Genomic DNA, 26,557 nt, shown 5'->3' on the forward strand with positions numbered 1-26,557 from the left:
TTTTATTTCATCTTCCTTCAAAGGACAGTAATTATTTCATGAATAAAACATGGAAGAGATCAACAGTTAGGAATAATGTTTATCTCTTATGACATCAGGAGATAATAGTGTTTTTTGTTTGTATGATGCTACTGTCTTTAGAAGTCATAAAAGGCTAACAATATAGGCCACAAAGGGTATGATGTGCAGGAGTAGGTAGGGTGTAACTAATACGGGCTCAGGTAAGAAGCTGCCATGCATTGCTAATGACTCAGCCAAAGGGTTGCCTGCAAGTTCCGAAGCTTCAGATGCTGTATGTGGTTAGAGAGGCTGGAATTCCTTTCTGAATTCCTGTATTACAAAGCTACATTTATAAGAATTAGAGCACTCTACAAATACTCATACTTCTAAGATGCCATCATAGTAACGACCAACAATTTAGTTACATTTCAGGGGAAAAGGCTATACTGAAATGAACATTGTGAGAAAACGCAATTTAATGATACCTTGGAGTATATTCTTGCTTCATATACTGCTGTTTTCATTACAAGGTAAGAACTCATATTAAACTTTTACCTTACTTTACTGTTTTTTAGTCTTTCTTGTAAATGGTGGAAACTGCTTCCTCTTATACTGTAAAGCACTTTGAAGTCGTTAGAATAGGTATATACTAAATGACACTCAGATTATGGGAAAATTTTTAATAACGTAGATAATTTGGAACTTTTAGTTTTAAATTTATGAGTCTCTTTTTTAAATGTTAAAATCATGATTTTATTATGATATAAAACTGTACTAGAAGAAGCTCTGATTAAAATATTTGTATAAATTAAATATTTGAAAGTTTATAGTAGACAAGGAGACATTGAGTACTTAAACTTTCTTGATGTCATCAAGTCAAAGAATGGCAAAAGAATGTTTAGGAAGGATTTAACATTTGAGACTATGAATTGATTTTCAATTATAGCAAGATATTTATAAATTAATTTTTATAAAGTATTTTTATGACAGAAAGCATTTATGTACATTTAGCCATACATTTATTTACATTTAATCATTGAAAATGGCTGTATATTTTGGGACTTGTAGAGGAAGTGGGAAAAATTACTAAAGTGTAAAAAACTAGCATGGTTACAGACACTATCTTCCAATCCTAGTAGTGACTGAAACTCCAAGGAGAAATAGTCTAGTTGAGAGTTAGAGGGGACTTTGAAGGTGGACTTGGCCCCCACCATCATTTTGTGATGTGCTTGCTGAACTTTGGTATTTGCTAAGTGGTAGGATGGGACTAAAGCTTGGATCTCTGTCTTCAAAGACTAGTGCTTATTCTACTGTATTCACGTCCCTGTATGTACACTGCCCATTCTTTCTGGGTTACTGGTCACCCTGATGGTTCATAAGGAATTTGCTGGTCAAAATCTCAGTCTGTATTTGAGAATTACATTTAAACTTGTTTTATAATCAGAACACATAGCCAAGATATTTGGATAATTTTTTTCATTCTTATCACATATATTTATCTCTGGCAGGCTATATTTGTACATCATCCATCTTGACGAGAACATCAAAGTGAGTATTTCTTGTTCTTTATGTCCTCTGAAACATAAAGATAATGGGAATGAGCAAAGCTCAGCAGATTGTGTATCTGGTTTCAAAAAAATTAATGAAATACTTTACAAAACAAGGGCATGAGATGTAGTTCTTTAAACATTTCCACAAATTAAAAATTATTAAGCATTTACTTCCTTATCAATGGAACAAAATTATTTCCTTTTATTTTAATTATAAGAGGAATTTTTGGTGGTATCCAATGACTGTGGATACTAAGGAGACATTATTTTCATTTCAAAAGAAGTTATTAATATATTCAGTAATTTTCTATTGTTATTAGTATGCATCATTGATTAGAAATGTGCAATAATCTTAACAGATTAAAGCAGTTTTTAATGATAAAAAGAATAAAATGATTCTAGCAGTCAGTAATGAAAATTATTTTTTGGACTAGACTGATCTGCTTGATGAAAAGCAGAATTCTACCCATTGATTTTGATAATTTGGTTTGGTGTGCTTACTCACAGTAATGTTAATCTGAAGACATGGAAAAGAGAGAGAATTGAGTATTCCATTTGAAAAAAGTGAACCTGCACTTGTCGGATACTTATGAAGTATTTTATGAAGGCACGTGGAGCAATTATCCTGCATGTTGGTGCTACAGTGTTACACTATTTTGTTTATTTCTCTATCTCAAAGTTCCTTCCTAAAATGCAGTTTACATCAGAGACTGAAGAGATCTGGGCACACTCCCGAATTTTGTAAAATGAGACAGCGCCACCACACAAATCTAACCCCTCCAAAAGGGGGAGGGGGACCTTTTCAGTGTTAAACCAAGAAAGAGCTCTTTGATAAAGTGATGGAAATCGGGAGGAAAACATCAGCTCTCTCTTGGGAAAGGCTTGTTCAGGTTGCCTAGGGGCCTTTGACTATACAAGTTCTTTTTGTTTTCTTCCAGAAACAGGTTTAATGAAAATGGACAGAAAAGAGCTCTTTTAGCAGCCCAGGTAGGTTATGCCTCAGATGGAGAGAGAAGCCGAGAAATAATCCATTCTGCTTTGGGCTCTGCTGTCACTTTAACAATGAGACCTTTGTGGAGGCAAATAAAATGCTGAAAACAAGACAAGAAGGAGGAGGAAGAGGCAAAGTAACTTCTCTAGCGCTGTTCTGCGACCCTCCAGCTGAGGCTTAGTTCACAATTACTTGTTTGTGGTCAAATGCTTTTTTGCTATTCACCTCAGTTCCCTACTGATAGGTTACCACAATTTGTGAGAGATTTAATTTCATTACTTGCCAGAACATTTTAATTGGGTTAAAAATTAAGTACAATATCAGAGGACAATGAAAATAGGACAGATGCGAGCAAACAGGAGCAGAGAACGGTGTACACAATCTGAGTTAAGTACCACAAAAGGGCACCAGAGGTGTCCTAGTGTCCTGACAAACAGGTTTTATATTATCTAATAAATCTAAATTATAGCACTGATGAAGAAGTGATTTTTCTTTTTTTAGAGGGGTTCAGTAGCACTGAATTTGAGGACACCTTTTTGCTTGGGTCCTTTTATCTAAATGATATTACGTGACATAATCGTAATATCTTCAAATTATGGTTGGAATGTTTAAATGGGTGGATTTTTAAAAATATTTCTCTGTTAAAGATGGATGGTAAGATAAAGAATGCTAACTCAATAAAGGCATTTCTTTGGAAAGTAATATGACTTGAGTATTTATGTAGCAGACAGCTTATATATTCAAGGTCTTTGTCAAATGCTGAATTGTAATCAATTTCTATTAGCATTTTCTGATGGATGCCTGATTATTTTATATTTAAAGATATAAATATATCTTTAATATATTTATATATTAGATATATTATATATTTTATTATATATTGTATATTAGATATATTTAATATATAATTTAACTTAAAGATAATTGAAAAAAAAAGAGATCTGATATGCTGTTGTGACAATTCAGAAGACAGAACTAATTTATCCTCAACAAGAATGACGATCTTTGTACTAGAATAGGCAAAGAATTATCTATGAAAGGGAAACACTTTTTTTTTCTTAATAAGTATTTTGTGTACTTAAGTACTTAATGTATCATGTGAAGTGGTTAAAATGGTTTTTCTCTGAGAAATGTTCAGTACATGTTTACCAGTAGACCATGGTAGCCACAAAAAGACATCCACACGACTCAGTAGAAAATTCAATTTTGAGAAAAACTTCATTCAGGTAGAAACTACTAGATTGGAGGACCTGTGAAATACCCCACAGTTGTCATGTTAAGCAACCTATGGATGGGCTTATACTATTGACCCATTTGGATGTTTTTAGAATTTGTACAATTTACCCCCCAGAGTTATGTTAATGCCTGCCTTTTGTTAATAAGTGAGAAATGCACTTGTCTTGATTCCTTTTAGAGAGACTGAAGAGCTAGACACTTCTATTTCCTGCAGCTGGAGAACATGCACCAACATTATTTAACATCTGAACACACTTTAAGAGAAGAAATGTTAAAGAAGGGCAATGAGGTTGCAATGATGCCTTGCACAGCTTAGGACTGAAATTTCATCTGTGTCAAAGGCCATGCACAGATTCACTTCCCCACTCTAGGAAAACAGACTGATCTGTGCACCTAAGGACTCAGGAATACGCTGACAATGAGTTGACAGTGAGCAGAGAAGGGCGGATGCGTGCTTCTGCCGATGTCCCCGTCACTGTGCCCTGTCTCTGTACTGTCTCTGACTGTCTCTGTCCTGTCTCTGTACCGTCTCTGTACCATCTCTGACTGTCTCTCTGTCTCTGACTGTCTCTGTGAGTCTCTGTCCTGTCTCTGTGCTGTCTCTGTACCATCTCTGTCTGTCTCTGACCATCTCTGCACTGTCTCTGACTGTCTCTGTCTTGTCTCTGCACTGTCTCTGACTGTCTCTGTACCGTCTCTGTACCATCTCTGACTGTCTCTCTGACTGTCTCTGTACCATCTCTGTCCTGTCTCTGACTGTCTCTGACCATCTCTGCACTGACTCTGTGCTATCTCTGACTGTCTCTGTCCTGTCTCTGTACCATCTCTGTCTGTCTCTGACCATCTCTGCACTGTCTCTGACTGTCTCTGACGGTCTCTGCACTGTCTCTGACCGTCTCTGACTGTCTCTGTACCGTCTGACTGTCTCTGACTGTGTCTGTGCTGTCTCTGTACCGTCTCTGACTGTCTCTGTACCATCTCTGTCCTGTCTCTGACTGTCTCTGACCATCTCTGCACTGACTCTGTGCTATCTCTGACTGTCTCTGTCCTGTCTCTGTACCGTCTCTGACTGTCTCTGACCATCTCTGCACTGTCTCTGACTGTCTCTGACGGTCTCTGCACTGTCTCTGACCGTCTCTGACTGTCTCTGTACCGTCTGACTGTCTCTGACTGTGTCTGTGCTGTCTCTGTACCGTCTCTGACTGTCTCTGTACCATCTCTGTCCTGTCTCTGACTGTCTCTGACCATCTCTGCACTGACTCTGTGCTATCTCTGACTGTCTCTGTCCTGTCTCTGTACCGTCTCTGACTGTCTCTGACCATCTCTGCACTGTCTCTGACTGTCTCTGACGGTCTCTGCACTGTCTCTGACCGTCTCTGACTGTCTCTGTACCGTCTGACTGTCTCTGACTGTGTCTGTGCTGTCTCTGTACCGTCTCTGACTGTCTCTGTACCATCTCTGTACTGTCTCTGACTGTCTCTGACCGTCTCTGCACTATCTCTGACCGTCTCTGACTGTCTCTGACCATCTCTGACCGTCTCTGCACTGTCTCTGACTGTCTCTGTCTCTGTACCGTCTCTGACTGTCTCTGACCATCTCTGACTGTCTCTGACCGTCTCTGCACTGTCTCTGACTGTCTCTGGCTGTCTCTGATCATCTCTGACCGTCTCTGACTGTCTCTGTGCCACTCTCCCTTTGACTGTGTATTGCAGGATTTCTCTGCGCTCCTCACCCTCCTGTGGATCTGTAATCGGCACTGAGGAGGAATGGGCTGTCCTTTTTCCTCAGTTATGTGAATATATGCACCCACAGCTTGTAACTTTTTTTGCATTTGTGTCACATTTCAAAATTCTTCCCTGAAAGCAGAGGCAAATTGTTTATTAGAGGGCAGGGATAATTTGCATATGCCAGAGTGGGGTGAGGGGAGGAAAAGGAGCCAAGGAAGGGAGACAATCCAGTACATCTCTGTTAATGAGGGGTCATCCTGCTTTAAACATCTGGGGCTCAGTCTTGTGGGCATCCCTCCAAGGAACTTTGTAGAGTGTTTTAGAATTGTTTCTCCAAGGAATCGCGTAGCTGGGATACTTATCCACCCACACCTGCCTCTCACTGGTGGAGGGCAGCTTCTGGGGGCACTTAAATCTCCTGAAAGGCATTTCTCTTGTCTGTTCTGCTTGGACTCTACACTGAGGCAGAGACAAAAAGAAGATGGTGCTTGAGAGTTTCAGCGTGCTCAAACCCCCAGATGCAGGCAAAGTTCAAGATGGGCTAAGAGGATGTGAGGAGGGGCATCAACAGAACGTTTTGTAGTCATGGTTCTAAACAGCTTTGGGAGGCAGATCACTCCCATTTGCGTAAGGTCTATTTTTGGTTCAGTTGGTATTTGTTGACAACTTAAAAGGGGCCGTGCTAGACCATGAACAGCAGTGCTTGTTTTCTAGAAACTCAGAGTCTAGTGGAGGCAGACCTGTAAAGAAGTCCTTTCTGTGTGACTTGTTCATTGAATCGAAGGCACCACCAATTATTTGCTATTGTTTGTATAACATGAAAAATGAAAAAACCTCCAATTATAAACATAAGATATGCCATTCTGAGTTCAGATCTGTTGTAAAAATAAAAGCTGTGTGTCATGTCTTAGCATTAGTGAAACATTATAATATGATGCATAGAATGTCACAGTGAATAGGATATTGTGGTGACCTAGGTAGTCACTGTGGTTTCCATGGAGGAGGTGCAGCCTAAGTTGAGTGAAAAACATATTATATATTTTTGTCTTGGTCTAGTATTATCCAGTATAGTTAGTGAACTTTAATCAGTTTTTGCTTAATAATATAAGTAGGTAACATATTTACAAAAACTTATTATGAGCCTAGCACCATTCTTGCTGCTTTACTTATCTCATTTCATTTAATTCTCACAATTCTGTGAGACAGTTATTGTTATTCCATTTTACAGATTGGGAAACTGAGACTGATCAGGTTAAATAATTTGTTCTCATTAATGGGCCTGTATGAGCCAGAGCTGAAGTCAATATATACCGTTAGTGAGCACCAGCAATGACTCATTAGCACCAACACGAGATGAGTTTGGTGCCCGGTAATACCGGAGGTTGTGTTAGGTTTGGGCAGCCCCGGACAATATAGCTAAAGAGAGCGTAAGCCTTGTCTTGGGGGAATCCAGGTCATAGACTGTTGTGAGTCTGACTTAGTTTGAAGAGAGAGGAAAGGGCAAAAAGAGGAGGTTGGACAGTGAGGACAAAATCTCGGAGGAATGAAAGCAGACCACAGTGAGCCATGATATGGGCCAAAGACTTTAGAAAAGAGCCTTGAAGAGGTGAGTGGGGGTGTCCTTTTGTCTGCCATGGGGCAGCTTTGCCTGTTAAAAGAAAACTTTACCACGTAGAAAGGAGACCAGAATCTGTTGAAAAAGGGCTTTGTACCTGAAATCACATTTTTTATCCTCCTTTCTTCTTATCCTTCACTCTTTCCAGTTTTTCTAACATCCTCTGGTAGTCAATTTAGCTATTATGTGGCAAATTTGGGGAATATGTATTCTTCTGGTGAATGTAAAAATCCTATTGGAAAGGACATATTGCCCCAGATCATACACCAAATTGGCATTAAATTGGAATAAAAAGCCACAATTGATTAGTTTTAATAATCCACAATTATTTACTACTACCCCGTATTAACCTCTCTAAATCTTATAATTTTATCTGAGTTCCTTAGATTAATATACACCTCTTTCTTGCTAATCTTCTATGTATGAGATGTTATGCTGGAATCTTTATATACATTTATTAAAATTCATTGTTACAGCTACACAGTGAAGTATGTATCATTGTTCCCATTTTACAGACAAGTAAAAGAAGGCGCTAAGCAGTTAAGAAATTTGCCTTAGAGTAAATAGTGGCAGAATCAGGCCTCTAATCCAGAACCTTTTGATTCTATAATTTATGCTCCTAATGAACACCCTGATGTCCTTTGGGCTCTATGAAAAGATACATTTAACTGATCTATGAACTTTAGAGTGGCAGCTCTTTGGAGACTTAGGATGCCACGCTCCCACTTCTGCGGCTGAGGCTCCTGTGGATGGTGTCTTGCCCAGATGGGCTGCAGACAGCGGGTACACTTCTGTCTGTTGGTCCTTCCATCCTGTGCATTTTCTCCAAACTCATCTGTACTTGGAAATATTTAAAAACTGCTACTTCTGCAGGCAAGGCAGTCAGCTAATGCAAAGATTAGATTCCGACCAGGCTCTTTTCCAAAGAGGGCAGGGAGGCAGAACTGAGGTCAGAGAGGATGAAGGACTTGTCAGATTCAGGAAACAAAATCAAACCTTGAAGTCAAATCTAACTACAACCCAGGAGGAATCCTTTATGCCGCTCCAAGATTTTGCCTTACTAGTCCAAGGAAATATGGAATCAGTCAGAAATCTTTATGATTTCTGTGTTTATAGCTGTTTTCCAGGTTTTCCAATTTGCATGTTTGTCTTGAATGAAATAATTTAATTCTCTTGAATTCTGATTTCTTTCTTTTAAAGTTTGAAGCAACTTCTCCAAGATACTTCTTCCATGAAGCTATTAATTGGGGTGAGAGCAAAATAAAAGGTCAGTGCTAAATCTGCGGTTTTGTATTTGCTTTCTCAAAAGACCCCTTTGGGGAGTATAGTGAATGAACTCTGTAATTTCCGTATAATGCGTGAAGGAATCTGAACTAGGGTGGTGATAGTATTTAGTATTAGTTTAGGTTTGCTTCACATACAAATATGAATTATATTTGGAAACAAGCAATGTTAAACAGACAAAGCTCTTAAGCTGTATGACCAGGAAAGATATCATTGGATATCAGACTTTTTTTTTTTTTTTCCTGAATCAATTGATTCTTTGACATTGCTCTTTGCGCTTACCAGTTTCTCATTTAGCAGAATGCTAATGGTAGTTTGAAATTCAATTTGATTTTTTTTTTTTTTTTGTATTTAAAAAACAGGGGTTTCTGACCAGTTTTGTTTTGGTATCTGTTTTCAGGAGAATAAACAGGGTTGTAAATAAATTTTTGAAGGTGATAATTATGTATGCTTATGTAATTACTTTGACATTTATTGATTGGAAAAATACAATATTGTGACCTAAGGTAAAATTCAAAGATATATGTAGATATGTACCCCCACCAGAAAAAGAGAACTGCATTTAAATTTATGACAAATGTCATCTTTATCTATATTTATGATCAAAATTAAAACAGCTCATTTCTTGTCAGTTAAGATATAATTAGAGAGTTGTATGTCTTTAAAAGTGGAGACATTTTAAATCAATGGATCTTAAGGTGCAAGGATAATAGAGTTTTAAATTCTTGCCTTCTGCAGAACTGTGGTTAAAATACCACAATTAGACTAGTGCCTTTCATGACCTTACCATACTCCAAAGAGAGCCAGTCTTTAGTAAACACCTTATGGTCACTCAAAGATGTTCTCTAGTTCTCTTGATGTGCTGCTTAAATCCTTTCTGTTGAGGTTTGCCAGTGTTTCTTGTCCTCTCCTTATTAGAGGAGGGATTTTCACTGTGATTCATTTGCAGCTTTCAAACTCACTCAGGAGCTCATAGTTTCTTTCTTTCTCTTTCCAACATAATCCTTCAGGGTGATTTTTCTTCCCGTGAAAGAAAAAAATATTTTTGGTGACAACCAGCAGCAGCTTTGGCTTCTGCCCCATTAAAATTAGCTATGGGTCAGAAAGGATGCGTCATTTGCAATTAAGCCTGAGGATTAATGCACAACTTCAAATAGAATGTTTAATCGTTCTCTTAAAAAATAAGAATTTCTTTTCGAGTTCTATACTGTGCCTCATCCCTTGAGCTAATGATGGACGTTTGTCTTTAACGCCACACTTGCTCCTGGAGAGGTAGCTGATCAGTCGTGCAGCTGGTGCCAAATTCTGTCAAGGGAATCATCTGCAGCCTGTGTGTTTCTGGTTCTCATCATCAGGGACAGGGATTCCTTACATGGGAACTTGACCTTTCAATTGCCTGAAGGAGGCTAACCTTTGCTCTCAGGGTAGTTTGAGATGTGAAAGCCTGTCTTTCTTGTTTCACAGCACACATAATGAAATGAATTAGATAGAGACTTGAGGAGCTTAATTCTTTAGCTTATCAAGGCAGTAGGCCCAGGGTTCTGTTTGAGTTAACAGAGGTTACAGTTAGTCCAAGCTAAATCTTGACAGATTGTGTTTATAAAAACTGATGCATGCCAGAAGATAACTGATTGTTTTTGCCCTCAGGTTCTTGTCCTCATGAATGCCTTAACGGAGCTTTCTGTTCTAAGGCTGGTACATGTGACTGTCAAATATTTCAGGCTCTTGGGACACGGTGCCAGATTGGTAAGTTTCAGGGATACTTATGAGAGAATTATGAGGTGCTACAGAGAGCATGAAGGCATAATTTGCTGTATTAGTGTTCATCCTTTGGGATTTGGGACAATCACATTGTGTATTAACTAGAGTATACACGATTTATTTCCAGTAATTTTGAAACAATGCGAAAGAAAATGGGTATGCCCTCTTTCACTTCTCATTGAACTCTACTAGTTCAAGTATTTTTTCTGTTTTTAGATTTTTTATTTAATTTTTAAAGTATAGTTGACTTACAGTATTATTTTTTTTTTCATATTTTTTCTATCATGGTTCAAAGATATTGACTATAGTTCTCTGTGCTATACAATAGGACCTTTTAGTTTGCCCATTCTATATATAACAGTTTGCATCTGCTGGTCCCAGACTCCCAATCCAACCCTTTCCCATTTCCAACCACCTTGGCAGCCACAAGTCTGCTCTGTAAGTCTATGAATCTATTTCTGTTTTGAAGATAGGTTCATTTGTGTCATAGTTTAGATTCTACATATGAGTGATATCATGTGATATTTGTCTTTCTCTTTCTGACTTACTTTGCTTAGTGTGATAATCTCTGGGTCCATCCATGTAGCTGTAAATAGCATTATTTTATTCTTTTTTTTTTATGGCTGAGGAGTATGCCACTGTATGTATGTATCACAACTTTATCCATTCATCTGTCAATGGACATTAGGTTGTCTCCATGTCTCGGCTCTTGTGAATAGTTGCTGCTATGAACATAGAAGAGCATGTATCTTTTTGAATTACAGTTTTGTCCAGATATATGCCCAGGAATGGGCTTTTAGTTTTTTGAGGAACCTCCATACTGCTTTCCATAATGGCAGTATCTATTTACTTTCCCAACAGTGGAGTAGGAGGGTCCCCTTTTCTCCACATCCTCTCCTGCATATTTGTTATTTGTAGACTTTTACATGATGGCCATTCTGACCAGTGTGAGATGGTACCTCATTGTAGTTTTGATTTGCTTTGCTCTGATAATTAGTGATTTTTGTATGTCTTCTTTAGAAAAATGTTTATTTGGGTCTTCTCATTTTTTAAATCATGTTGTTTGTTTTGTTTTATTGTTATTGAGCTGTGTTGTGCATTTGAGCTGATTGTACATTTTTGGAATTAAGCTTTTGTTTCTCGCATCACTTGCAAATATTTTCTCTCAGTCCATAAGTTGTCTTTTCTTTCTAAGCTTTCCTTTGCTGTACAAAAGCTTATGTTTGGTTAGATCCCATTTGTTTATTTTTTGCTTTAATTTATGTTGCCTTGGGAGGCTGATCTAAGGAAATATTGGTATGATTTATGTAAAATAAAGCTTTGCCTGTGTTCTTCTAGGAGTTTCATGATGTCATATCTTATATGTAAGTCTTTAAGTCATTTTGAGCTCATTTTTGTAGGTGGTATGGAGTGTTCTAGCTTCATAGATTTACATGTGGCTGTCCAGCTTTCCCAACACCACTTGCTGAAGAGTTTGTCTTTTCTCCATTGTATATTCTTGCCTCCTTTGATAAAGATTAATTGACCATAGGTGTGTGGGTTTATTTCTGGGCTATCTATTCTGTTTTATTGATCCATATGTCTGTTTTTATTCCAGCACCACACTGATTTGATTACTGTAGATTTGTAGTATTATCTGAAGTCTGGGAGGGTTAGGCTTCCTGCTTCATTATTTTTCCTCAGGATTGCTTTGTCAATCCTGGGACTTTCATGGTTCATACAAATTTTAGGATTATTTGTTCTAGTTCTGTGAAAAATGTCATGGTTAATTTGATAGGGATTGCATTATATTGGTATTTCACTTTGGGTAGTATGGCTATTTTAACAATATTAATTCTTCCAACCCTAGAGCGTGGGATATTTTTCCATTTCTTTAAATCATCTTCAATTTCCTATATCAGTATCTTATAGTTCTCAGGGTATGAGTCTTAAACTTCCTTGGTCAGGTTTATTCCTAAAGTACTTTTTAAAAATGTGATTCAAGTTTTTTTTTTTTTTCCATTTTAAATTGTATTTGCCTATTAAAACCAGGTTTCCATTCATCCTTCTTTTGCTGTATAAATTAGATTTGTTATTTGGAGCCACTCATTCTTTTTTGACTTTGAATTAATGGAATATTCTGAACATGGGCTTTTCTGGCAGCTCAGACAGTAAAGAATCTGCCTGTAATTCCAGAGACCCAGGTTCAATTCCTGGGTCAGGAAGATTTCCTGGAGAAGGGAATGGCTACTCACTCCAATATTCTTGCCTGGAGAATCCCATGGACAGAGGAGCCTGATGGGCTACAGTCCATCGGGTCACAAAGAGTTGGATATGACTGAGCAACTAACACTTACACTTTTTGAAAGAGAGAAATAGTACTGAGAACTCTTCAGAGCAGAGGGTTCTTAAATATTTTTTTTATCCACAGTATCTAATATAGAACCCTACATCGATAATAAATAATAAAATCCATTTGTTTAATGAGTATTTACTGAGCATCTACTAGATCCCAGGCTGGACACTGGGAACAGTGAATAATATAGATATGTTTCTGCCCTGATGGAGATTACAGTCTAGAGGAGAGGACCAGGATATAGGAACAGTAATTACATTATGATGTGCTATAAAGTACAAGATTTTATGAAAATATGCAACAGACATAAGGCATACTATCAGAAAAGACTGCCAGAATAATGAATAACTAGCTCTGTATTTTTTCCTGGAAAGGTCTAAGTTGGCCAAAGTTAATCCGTTTACATAAATTACAAAAAGAAAAGATATGACTGTGCCTTCTCTCTATGCTACCTATAGAGTATATTAATATACTCTAATGTCTTAATCAATGAATGCTCAGTAAATGTCACTGATTCCCATATTAATTGAGAAAGAAGGGTAGAGAAAATAAAAATGGGCCATCCACAAAGGTGTAAAGGGAGATAGACATGGAGGCAACAGGAGATGACTCTGCATGCTGTAAGACAAACACTGCTTACAATGTGACCAGTTTGAGGTCATGAATTCTGAAATTCTTTGGAATTTGGATGACTAATGCTCCCCATTCCCAGGTCCCAGACTTATAAACATGACTTTTTGGCCAATGGTTAGTTTTCTCTGTGGATCCTAAGTTACTTTCAAAGAATTGCAGAGACCAGAACATTCTGATACTGCCAGTATAAATTTTTAGGATACTTTGTGGTGACATTCCTCTTTTTTAGAGCCATTATATTTGCATTATCACTGTCACCTTCTTTTACTGTATCATTCTTCCCTCTCTTTCTCTCCTCCAAAGTCTTTGTTTGAAAGCAAAAATTAAGGAAGTTTCTAGCATAAATCCTTTCTTCAACTTGAAGATCATGTTTTTCTTCAGGGGAACTTGATAGTTTTGAGAGCTGCTGGTAATTTGATGTTAGGTATTTTTCTCTGTGATATTGTCCACCAAAGAAGTAAGCATTACCTTTAATGAAAATTAGAATCACCTACCATGCAGATGGTGACTGCAGCCATGAAATTAAAAGATGCTTATTCCTTGGAAGGAAAGTTATGACCAGCCTAGACAGCATACTAAAAAGCAGAGACATTACTTTGCCAACAAAGGTCCGTCTGGTCAAGGCTATGGTTTTTCCAGTGGTCATGTATGGATGTGAGAGTTGCACTGTGAAGAAAGCTGAGCGCCTAAGAATTGATGCTTTTGAACTGTGGTGTTGGAGACTCTTGAGAGTCCCTTGGACTGCAAGGAGATCCAACCAGTCCATCCTGAAGGAGATAAGTCCTGGGTGTTCATTGGAAGGACTGATGCTGAAGCTGAAACTTCAGTACTTTGGCTACCTCATGCGAAGACTTGACTCATTTGAAAAGACCCTGATGCTGGGAGGGATTGGGGGCAGGAGGAGAAGGGGACAACAGAGGATGAGATGGCTGGATGGCATCACTGACTCTATGGGCATGAGTTTGATTAAACTCCGGGAGTTTGTGATGGACAGGGAAGCCTGGCGTGCTGCGATTCATGGGGTCACAAAGAGTCAGACACGACTGAGCGACTGAACTGAACTCAACTGAACCATGACTGAACTTTGTAAGAAACAACTATCATTTGTGTTTTATTCTACTGAATATTATCCTCTTTCTTTTCAGTGCCAAACATGGGCAATGGCAGAGATGGGATTTGCAAAACCTGGGGACAATACCACTTTGAAACTTTTGATGGCATCTACTATTATTTCCCTGGAAACTGTTCTTACATTTTTGCAAAGGACTGTGGTAATTTGGAACCTCGGTATACTGTGTGGGTAGGTGATCCTAGGACATAATTAATTCTTTCTGGCCAAGTCTGTATTTTTAAAGTACTAGATAAATGATGAAAAATATATAATAATCATAGCATGAATACTTAGTGCTCTTATTAGGGAAGGAGGGGGCTGATTCTGAATGGGATGGACCAAATCTGTAACTATTTTGAGCATGTTTCTATGAAGATGGGGCCTAGGACTGGGAGAAGACTGGTTTGGATCCATAAGGTAGGGACATGTAGGCAATGCAGGAATGTCTGTATCATGGATATTGTAATGTCAACTCCAGTTGATATACTCATTTTTCAATTTTTATTTAGCTTCAGGCATCAATCATGCTATTTGTATATGTTTCCTTCTTGGCATTTCCAGTGTGATGGTCATCTGGAGTTTCTTTTTTTTTTTTTTCATTTATTTTTATTAGTTGGAGGCTAATTACTTTACAATATTGTGGTGGGTTTTGTCATACATTGACATGGTTTTACATGTATTCCCCATCCCGATCCCCCCTCCCACCTCCCTCTCTACCCGTTCCCTCCTGGAGTTTCTTAAAAGACATATCTCAGTGTGAACTGGGGACTGGAGTTTATGAAATGGAATGTATGAGTCGCATAAACACAAGCTAGAGGATATGGGGACAGGTAGCTAATTTCTAGGTAGATTTATACTATATGATTAAACTCAGAGTTAGTTCTTAGTTGCAGCATTCTTGCTTCAGAAGAATTCATAGGAGAAACATCTCGAAATGTAAGCTTCAGAGTGCCTCTGGCTGATGTAAGGACGTCAGGAAGGGACCTTTTCCCCTGCCTGCGTCTTCTGAATTTTCTGATACCTCAAAGCAAAACCAGAAAACTGCAGTGCTGTCCTGTTCTAAAGCTAAAGCCCTCCATAACCATCATTTGTTTGAATCTCTTTTTGAATCTGTCTGACATGTTGGAGTTGCCTAACTCTCCCCCTCTCTTAGATGAGGGAAATGTTAAAAATTCAGTCCTGATGCTTTTTAATGGCAACAAATCCCTGTGACCTCAAAAGAAAATGGTCTATTGAAAGTTAACTTATGGGACATAAGGGTAAAACTGGAGGTCTCTTTAGATAGGGGAGTTAGGGATATGCATTTTTAGTTCACACAGGGCTCCTGTTCTCAGTTCACTGTTGTCCTTTGCTCCTCCACTCTGGGAAGGAGTTACTGACTTTATCACTCAAACACCTTCTGACTCTTTCATTGAAATGTTCTTGTCCAGTGTCTGGCCCTTTTGAGGACTGAGGTGTCAACTAGATAATTGGGAGATAACACACAAAGCTCTGTGCTTTCAGAGTTAATAGATATTGTTTCTACTTGGCTCAGTTTGGTTGGTGGAATTTGTTTTCATATCAACAAATCCATTTATTTGAAATGTCATCTTTTCTCTGATTGTAAAGTTGTTCACCTCTTTTGTAGAAAATTGAAAAAATTCAAAGTATAAAAATACTATTAGAATTATCAGTCAAGACTTACTAGCGCTAATGGCTTCATATATTTCCCTCTAAATTTTTCCTCTGGACTTTATACACACTTATAAAGTTGAAACTTTACTATGTATAATTTTCTTCCTCACAATTTCACCTAATATTGTATCAAGAACTATTTTCCACATCAAATGTTTTTGACAAACACAAATTTTTTTAGCTGTACTTGTTCCAACTATGGAGTACTGAAATTATTTAATTATATTGTTTTAGATATTTAGATTTTAAAATATTTCAGTATTTTAAAGGATATGTATTTATAAATATCTTTATGCATATATACTTTTATATTTTTGACTCTTTTTCTTTAAATTCAATTTTATTTTTATGAAAATAATACATATATTTAGTTTAAAAGATCTGATCAAGATACATGAAGGTAAATAGCCCCTCTTTCCTTCACTCCTTGACCCCAGCTAAAATCTGACTCTCCAAAAGCAATTACTTCAATTTTTTAGCTATTTCTTCTTGTTTTTACCTAACACATTAAAATGTGCTGTTATTTCTTTATTTTTCAAAGTTAGGACTTATTTATTCACTTTTTACTATGGAAAATGGGAAGTCATCTGTCACATCATCCTTCCTGCTTCTATACAAACACACACATGCACACACACACACTTTCCTTTCCTCTTGTTAGTGGAATTACATCACTGTTATTGGTTACATCATATGTGGTTTTTACATTATTGTCATTTACATATATCACATATATGAAGAACAGCTATATAAGTGTTGTTGAGAGCCTAGCCTCATGTTACTGTGATTTCATTTCTCTTTGTACAATTTTATAAAATTAAGTTATCTCATTTTTTGTTTGCTGCAATTTCTATACTTTAATCATTTTTTTCCTTCAACTCCTCTCAATATGGTCAGATAAATCAGGCAGTCTCGATTTCTCTTTCCTTCCCATGAGTTATCCCTTTCTCAGTTTTTCAGCCTCCTGTTCCAGTTGGGACTGGTTGCTTTTGAGCCTACTGTACACCTAGCATTGGGAATTTCTTTTCACATTTTCCTGGTGAGTTTCATTCTTCTCTCTCCTGGATTGGTCTCCCTGTTTCTTGTGCTTAGTCACTCAGGTATGTTTGACTCTCTGCGGCTCTAGGGACTATAGCCTACTAGCCTCCTCTGTCCATGAAATTTTCCAGGCAAGAATACTGGAGCAGGCTGCCATTTCCTACACCAGAGGATCTTCCTGACCCAGGAATAGAACCCGTATATGTTACATCTCCTGCATTGACAGGCAGATTCTTTACCCCTAGAGCCACACTTGTTTCTTAGGTCCTGTGAGATGTCTAGCAATTCTTGAGTTTTTGTTTGTAATTGAGACACAGGCTCTGAAAGCTCACTGGGTGCTCTGCTCATGTGGGCAGTGCTTGTATGTAGTACTTTCTGGACTGAGACGCTTGTGTGTGGCCAGTTGAAGGGGCAGGAATCCTTTCCAGTCTTAACCAGTTTAACTCAAACTAGGCTCCCCTGACTTCAAGTTCCTGGAAAACAACTTGGGCAACTTAGACTACCTGCTCCTTGGAGTACGTGCCTATCTTTTGTAGCAACAGTTAAGATGACCTTGATTAGTGAAGGCAAGTGAAATGGATTTGACTAGTGGTTATTCATATCTCAAGAGTGCATAGGAGGTAAATTTTTGAAGTCGGTTATAGTTTGGAAATCACTTTCAGAATTTTAAAATTCAATTCATTCTGATTTCTGATCATTTTGCATATGATCTTTTAAAATTCACCCTCTCTTTACAAAAATTTTTAGTTCTCTTTATCTCCAATATTTTGAGATATCATGTGAGTTGCTTTTTTTCCCCATATATTGTGCTGGGTACTTGATGAGCCCTTTCTAGCATTTCAAACAATTTAGTTTTGGAATAATATTTATTTCTTAATTTCCTCTCTTTCAGTAATTCTGTAACTCAGATATTGGAGCTCCTGTCCCAAGTGATTCCTTAATTTTCTCATTGATTCATTTCTTTTTTCCATCTTTTTGCTTTTTTGTTTTGATATTTCTTTCCAACTATTAGGTATTTATTTTCCAGAATTCTATTTCAGTTATAAGTTTTTCCTATCATATTATCAATATCCAATCGCTTATTTTTATTCCTTGAATTTCACTTTTAGCATCGTTTTTTCTTGTTTCATGAATGGCATTTTCTCACTTTTCTCCCTGAAGATACCAATTATAGATTTTTGGAAGTTTATTTTTCTAAATTGTTTTTGACTCCTTTAATCTCCTTTTTTTTTTTTTTTTTTGGTTTATTTGGCATCTGCCTTTCATGTTGCAGGCTTTCATCAAATGATCCATGAATGTTTATTCACATTTGAGTATTAGGTTCTAAAGGCTGGTTAGAAGCTCTGAATATGTGGATGGGGACTTTCTTGCCTAGTGGGAACTTGAGCAGGAAACCTCTAGTTTCATTAAATAAGCCCCAGATATTGATATCTGTGGGGCTTCCCTGATGGCTTCAATGGTAGAGTCTGCCTGCAATTGGAAAACCCAGGTTCAATCCCTGAGTTGGGGAGATCCCTGGAACAGGAAATGGCTACCCACTCCAGGATTCTTACCTGGAAAATTCCATGGACAGAGGAGCCTGTCCAGTCCATGGGGCTGCAAAGAGTCAGATATGACTGGGCAACTTTTATTTTCACTTCATTAGTATCTGTACATCTTTCTCCATTTTGTTTCTTCAAGGAAAATCTTCCACTATCCAGTCTGAGGTCCTATGTCTGGATTCCTGGATACCGAGAACATTTTAGTTATACTTCTACTTTAGACTTTTGCATTTGCTATTCCTTTTGCCTGGAATGGTCTAAATATCCACGTGGCTTGCTCTTGTATTTCCTTCATCTTTATTACTAGAATTTCCTCTTCTCAGTGAGGCTTTTGTTGGCCATTCAACCTAAACTGCCCCCCTGCCCTGACTGTCAACAACCCTTGATACACACACTCTCTGTCTCTTTTCTCCATTTAATATTTCACCATGTCATTTAGCCTAGTATATATTTCAGTTACATGTAATTTTATTTTTTATTAACTGTTTTCCTCTAATGAAATTTGTTTCATGAGGACAGGTATTTTTGTCTATTTTGTTTGATTAATATATCTCCAGAATCTAGAACAGTCCTCAGTACATAAGTGATCAGTAAAATTTGCCTATTAATCACTAAATTAATATATATTACATTCTTACAATATTAAAATTTTATATTATTATTGGTGATTTTCCTTATCAATTTTATGCTTTGAAAGTTCTTTTCTATCTATGTAGTTTTCTATATTTTTTTCAGTTATTTTCTGGTGTCATTATTTGGACCTTTTGAGATTTATGTTGGTGGAGTAAGAGAATCTGATATTCCTCTTCTCCTTTCTTCCTCTCCTCTCTTTTCTTCCTTACTTAAATTTTTTTTTTTACTGGTAAACTAATTTTCTCATCAAACTTTTGATAATCACTCTTCCCTGAAGTGCCTGCACAATTTTATTTTTAGAGAGTTTTAGTTACTTTTGCAACCTTTAAACATTACTCTATGTAGAACTCCATTTGAAACTCTATTTCATGATTTTCTGTTTCATAAACAGGTAAAAATTATGGACACGAAAATTACAAATGTGTTTCTTTGTGGTGCTCTACTGTCTTCCTATCAGAACTATTTTTTTTTCTTCTGATACATACCACATAGTTTTAGACTATTACATCCTGCATGTGAAGATTCAGCTCATTTAAATAAATAAGCTAGAATAACTTGTGGTTTATGAAGTTAATTCTGTTGTCCAATTCCTGAGGTCAATATCTTTTTTTTCTCTTGGAAATCCTAAATGTAGTTATAATTTTTAAAGGGTCATGGAACTAATGCTTTAAAACTGTAGACATGTGTTGTGGACTTAATAACTCAAATGAAAACATGTATATGTGTTGTTGTTGGTTTCTGTGCTTCCTCTTGTTTTTCTCCCTTTAAGGTTCATAATAGCCCTAAGTGCCTTGGTTCAGTGTATTACTGTTATCGCTCGATCAGCTTGTTCTTTTCAAACCAAGAAGAAATTCGAATTTATGGGCATGAAATAAAAAAGAATGGAATCAGGTAAGATATGATAAATGATATAATGAAAACATCACAGATTCACAGAATTTCTAACTATCTCACTCTGGAACTGAATGTGGAGAGTAGGAAGAGAGGATTTCTTCAGCGGTAACCTTTTAGTTGGGCTTCTCAGGTGGTGCTAGTGGTAAAGAACTCTCCTGCCAATGCAGGAGACATATGAGACACAGATTCAATCCCTGGGTTAGGAGGATCTCCTGGAGAAGGAAATGCATGGAGAATTCCATGGCCAGAGGAGCATGGTGAACTATGGTCCATGGGGTCTCAAAGAGTCGAACACAACAACAACCTTTAAGTTACAGCATTTGCTGTTGTCCTTTAGTTGCTAAGTCAAGTCTTTTGCAACCCCATGGACTATAGCCTATCAGGCTGCTCCATCCATGGAATTTCCCAGGCAGGAATACTGGAGTAGATTGCTATTTCCTTCTCCAGGGATTTTCCTGACCAGGGATCGAACTCATGTTGCCTGCAGTAGCCGGTGGATTCTTTATCACTGAGCCACCAGGGAAGCCCTGAATTAGAGCATGCAGACATCAAAATTTCAGTAGCTCCAAAGCTAGCCAGGTAACAAGAAATCTGAACAGTTTAGCCTCCCTAACGTTTGTGCAGGACACACATACACCTTTATTGGTAGAAATAAGATTGTTACATCTACTTGTAAGAGAGATTAAGGAAAAATCCTCATAGTTCAACTCTTAAATTATTTTTTGCTATCTTTCGTAAATCTTTCTTCTTCTTTTTTAAACAATCAAATTACAACTCAACCTCTGAAAATCCACTCCAAATTTGTGTAAATGAACTTTAGGTATCACTTAGGATCTTCTGTTAGAGTTACTTGCAATAAATAACTGGTCTTGAATAGATAAGAGAGCGGCTCACTTCTAGAATTGAAACTTTTGGGGAAATGGATGTCAATTTAGTTGATAGAAGGTTTTACATTTTAAACTAGAAGTACAGTGTAATAATCTATCTTCCAAACTTAATAAGTATAGAAATACTCAATTTTAAGTTGCCTCTCAACCCTTGACACATTCTGTTTTCTCTGCCTAATATTTCTCTTTCATGTCATCAAGCATAGTATATATTTTAGTTACATTTTGTCATAAATTTTGTTAACTGTTTTACTCTAATAGGGCATATTTTATGATGGCAGGTATTTTTTTTTCTGTTTTGGCTGACATTACTTTGTCAAGAAAAGTAATTATCTGATAGAACAATTCTATCCATCATTCAGAATTCACCAGCAAGTGTCTGAACCATGGGAATTCTTTTTGGTACAATAGCTGTAGCAACCTATGCTTTCTCAATTTAGATTCCTCAAGAGGCAGCAGGTGACAGCAGAAAGGCTTTAGATGAAGCACCAGGGGAGGCAGGCTCTGACCCAGGCTCTGTCATAGTCAAGCAACCCCAAGCACCCCCTCTTGGGCTTATTTTCTTGATCAATTGGGTTCTGTACTTTTCAATTTCTTATAAAAAAAAGCTTATCCATTTGAATGGGAAGGTAATATATTTATGTATATATTTCTTGGAGCTCAATTTAAATAGTGGTTTGGGATTTTTATATGGAATTTGGGGTAGCATAGTGGGCACCTAAAATTATGGTTTTATAAAACAAAAGTGTCATTCAATTAGATTTTCAAGAATACTAACCCTTTGTTAAAAATAGGAGATCACATTTAAATTTTAAGTCAGAGAAAATATTTTTTTGAAGATTTCCATTTGTGTAATAAAAAGGAGATGGTTTTCTTATTATTCAGCTACATTGCTTATAATAATGCTCTTCTTGGCCTAGGACCTATCTCATAGCAGGAGCTAGAGAAATGTTTACCAAAAGGAAATCAAATGTGTGAGACTTTGCACCTCATATTTTACCTTTCTCGATTTCAATTGCTTTCCCTGTGAAATGAAGGGTTTTGGTACATATGAACCTGTGAATAATTTTCAGAATGAATCTGTGCATTCATTTTAGTTTACATTGTTATTGTTTCCTGCCTGGGTTGCATGGGGTTTTTCTTAAATTTATGGGAGATTATCAAATTTTTAGAATCACCACTCCTCTTTACTAGCATCTTTTATTTTATTTTCAAAAATTGTGTACTTAATCAAATTTACTGTGAAAGAGATCATGTGACAAATGACTAAACCAAGGAATACCCACAACAGAGCAACTATACCTCCCTGCAGTGAACATCCCATTGCAATGGAATATCTTTATAAAACATGACTTACTTTTCTCAAGTATAGCTTTTGTAAACTTGCAAACTTAAAAAATATTATTCATACTAACTTTTACCTTCAATTTAAAATGAATTTCTTATGTTTTTAATTTTAGTAAGTATAGATTATGATAGGAAAGTCTTCTTATTTATTCTTCAATGTAAATTTTAGTTATTTTCTTATTCTTAAATGAAATCTTATAACTAGATAATTATCCGCAAACATCCTTGTGCAAATGATTATAGACATTTGAATCATAATGAGTATTCTTAATCTTATAGTTTTTATTTCATGTAGCCATGATCGCTTTCTGGAGAGGAACTCAATAATTCAAAATTTTTGAGAGAAATATATGAACTTACCTACTAACCTCTCATTTTACTCACTTTATTGTTTATAATTTTCAGTTACCATGGCTATTTTAGTAAAAATGATTTTTTTCTCTCATTTCCTTAATTACTAACACCTGCTCTTTCCTGTAATACTTTCTGATGGAAGGAGGACAGTGTTCTTTCAAAAGCATTCTAGGTGACTTACTGTGCTTTTAAAGTGCCTGACTTTTTCGTTTTCTTCAGCTCTATTATGTCTCTCAGTTCTCTTGTATGTGTACGTGTTTGTGAAAAGTGGAAAGACTAGACATTGGATCAGGAGTTTAACTATTCAGTGTGACCCTTGCTTAAATAGATCAAATTGTATGCAACTTAAAAATTATGAATATAATCCCTATGCAATACTGCATGGAAAGTATCTTTAAAGATATACTTTGCAGCATTAAAGCTGTAAATCATAATTAATGATGCCTAGACTTTTTTTGTGGGAAATGATGATTTGTATCCAGGTGATATTTTGAGGATAGGAGCTCTTAATTCCTTATAGCCAATTTTAAAACAAAATTAAACAAAATCACCACTGAATCAACGTGTTTACACACTTTGAGCGTTGTTTGTTCTTACTTCAAAATTGTTGAGCACTGTTTTTAGATGATCTTAAACTCTCTTTAAGTATAAAATCTAAATAAGTATGCAGAAATAGGTATAATTTTTCCTTCATTTATTTCAATATTAAAATTTCAAAAATGTTGGGATTTTCTATATGGTGCTTCCTTGGTAAATCTAATTGCATGGTTTATTCAACAATTTTGAATAATAATTATCTCTTATTTCTCCGTCACTTCAAGAAAGAAATAGATCATCTGTAACTGATGTTTCATCATAATTCTTAGATTGCCTGTGTTCTGTTTTTCAAGTTTGACATTGCCTCAGACAATTGGACAGGTTTTCATTGAGAAACTAGCTGACTATATTCTGGTGAAAACAACCTTTGGTTTTTCATTGGCTTGGGATGGAATATCTGGAATTTACTTGAAGCTGTCTGAGGAGCATAAAGGGAAATCATGTGGCCTATGTGCAAACTACAATGGCATTCAATCTGATGATTTCATCATTCAGCAAGGTGAGCAGGTGGAGGAGAAGAAATGGGTGGGTACCTCTGAGGTCTTCTTTCTGCACTGATCACTCTGTTTATATACCCAGAAGGGTACAAAACTTGTTCTAGGTTGGGTAAAAAATGGTAGCTATTACTTGCCTGCTTACATGATTTTAAGTGACGTTTGAACAGGAAAAGGTTTTTGTGTCATTCTTGACATCCATGAGCTAATTTACATTTGTTAAATTAATACAAGCCAGGTGTTACTCATGGAACGAATACTAAGCATTTACTTTGTGTCTGGCACTGTTGTAGGAGCTTGGGATATGTCAGGGAGCAAAGCAAAAACTCCTCCCTTCTTGGGGCTTATATTTTAGTGATTCAAACCCATTTGGGGCAAACTTTACTTTTGGGCAAAACGTATTTTGCTTCTAGTCTGGATAGGAATAAATTAAATGACTGCCACACAGTAGTTTTGTGAATGTAATAAAATGTAAGCAGAATTTATAAAAGTTGAAAAATAACTTGGAAAGGTTTTTTTTTCTTATCATGTATGATGATGTACACATCATTCACTCAACTTCATTCTAAGTCATGAAACTAATCTCCGTGAGCTATTAAAAATAGGTTCTGTTTTAGTATGGGTACTAGTGTGCAATGGCAACAAAATAAGAGAACAACAGGACTCACTCATGATTTACAGCTGTATATAAATGTGTAATAAAAAAGAATTCTGTGCTTAGTACCAGCAGACCTGGCTTTGCATCTTGTTCTAAGTCTTACAGGTTTTATAACTTGAGGCATCTCAATTAATCTCTCTGATACTCAGTTTCTTCAGCTGTAAAATAGGAATTAAAATAATTTGGAACTCACAGTGTTATTAATAATCATAACATAGATTCATAGTATTTCTAGTAATAGTTAATATGAGTACATGGGCTTCCCAGATGGCTCAAGAATCTATCTGCTAGGCAGAGGACGTGAGTTTGATCCCTGGAGCAAGAAGATCCCCTGGAGAGGAAAATGGTAACCCAGTCCAATATTCCTGCCTGGGAAATCCCTTGGACATAGGAGCCTGGCAAGCTATAGTCCATGGGGTCAGAAAAAATTGGACATGACTTAGCAACTACACAACAATAACATTTTGACTACATAGCTACGTTATCCCCATCTCTTACAACATCGTTCATGTAAGTGAAAGTCACTCAGTGATGTCTGACTCTTTGTGACTCCATGGACTATACAGTCTGTGGAATTCTCTAGGCCAGAATACTGGAGTGGGTAGCCTTTCCCATCTCCAGGGGATCTTCCCAACCCAGGGATTGAAGCCAGGTCTCCTGCCTTGAGGTGGATTGTTTACTAGCTGAGCCATGTAAGGTGGGTGGTATTTTCTTAATTTTACGATGAGGACACAAGGTGATGTGCCTGATGTAACATAGGTTACAAATGGTGCTATCAGAATTGAGTTATAGCTCCAACTCGCTCCCAATGCTATGCCTAGATAAATCTGTAAAAGTGCTATATAATACTTTTTGTTTTACATTATAAAATTACTGAGAAGAGTTGCCCATATGTTGTGTTTTAAGGGAATGATAGTCCTACTTAGAGTGTCTGGAATCAAATTCTGCTTTGCCACTTATTAAACTTTCTAAGTTTAATGGTATACTAATAGTGTATACTTCATAGAGTTGCAACATTTAAATGAGATAATCTGTGTAAAATACTTAGTACAGTGCCTGGCTTGGCACATTGTTAACTACTGAATTATTTACTGTTAATTATTGTTAATTATTTACTGTAATTATTAATTATTGTTAATTGCTGGCTAATTTATAGTCATCTCCAAGTGCTCTCAATAAGCCTATAATGGAGCCAACAGGAGAATGTTTGATTAAAGACATTGCTTTAAGAGGTCCTTGTAAATATGCTAACATTTCCCCTGTATGGATACTGCTTTGTCAGTGTTAGTTTACTAGTAGCTAAAGAGCAGGACTTCGAGGAGTCAATTTTCTTACATAAAAAATGGAGATAATAATAATAACCCTGAGGCTTTCCCAGATTGTGAGGATCTAATGAGAAAATGTAAACAAACGTGTTTAAAAGTGAGCACAATACAAATATGCAGCTTAGAGATCATCCTGAAATGGTGCTTTGCATCCAGGTGGGTATTTAGAGATGAGAGAGTTCGCAGAGTTGGCATGTTGAGACTGTATTAGGAAGTAGGGTTTTGGACCCAGGCAGAACCAATCAGATGTTAATTGATCTTTTTTCTTCTGTATCAAAACTTTATGAGTATTATTGAGAGCTAGAAAAGAGTTCCAGTAGACTGCTATGGGTAACTTCCCTGGGGACGTTTAGGGAGCATGGTACAGAAATGCAGATAGAAAATAGCGTCTGCTCTTGTTAGAGGCAGAGAGATTCAGATTAGGGTTTGAGTTAAAAGTCAGACAGACTTTGATAACCTGGAACATGGAATGGTTGCTCGCAGTGACATAATGGGGCTGCATGTAAAGGACTGTTAGCAGGTTATTTGTGGGAAAGACCAGAAGGAGGAAATTCGACTGAATTATGGCTGAGCTGGCAGTTGGCAAGAAGGATCCTGGAAAGTATGTGGAAGAGAGATTTCAGCTTTTTCACAATTTTATTTAGTGTATACTGTAAAGTAGGCGTCCCAGGTGGCCCTAGTGGTAAAGAACCCGCCTGCCAATGCAGAAGATACAGGAGACGTGGGTTCGATCCCTAGGTCGGGAAGATCCCCTGGAGGAGGACATGGCAACCCACTCCAGTACTCTTGCCTAGAGAATCTCATGGACAGAGGAGCCTGGTGGGCTACAGTCCATAGGGTCGCAAAGAGTTGAATATGACTGAAGTGACTTA

General features: G+C 36.9%; 1 protein-coding gene across 1 annotated transcript in view; it reads left to right on the plus strand.

Annotated features, from left to right (window-relative positions):
• Positions 1–451: 451 nt before the first annotated feature.
• OTOGL (otogelin like) overlaps positions 452–26,557 on the plus strand; it is a 170,891-nt gene continuing 144,785 nt past the window's right edge. Inside the window, 8 exon segments of the mRNA XM_065935470.1 lie at positions 452–530; positions 1,509–1,548; positions 2,489–2,537; positions 8,320–8,386; positions 10,051–10,149; positions 14,278–14,432; positions 19,899–20,020; positions 23,502–23,707. Coding sequence (XP_065791542.1) covers positions 452–530; positions 1,509–1,548; positions 2,489–2,537; positions 8,320–8,386; positions 10,051–10,149; positions 14,278–14,432; positions 19,899–20,020; positions 23,502–23,707 — 817 coding nt within the window.

This window comes from Muntiacus reevesi, chromosome 4 (genome assembly GCF_963930625.1).
Source record: "Muntiacus reevesi chromosome 4, mMunRee1.1, whole genome shotgun sequence".
NCBI lineage: Eukaryota > Metazoa > Chordata > Mammalia > Artiodactyla > Cervidae > Muntiacus > Muntiacus reevesi.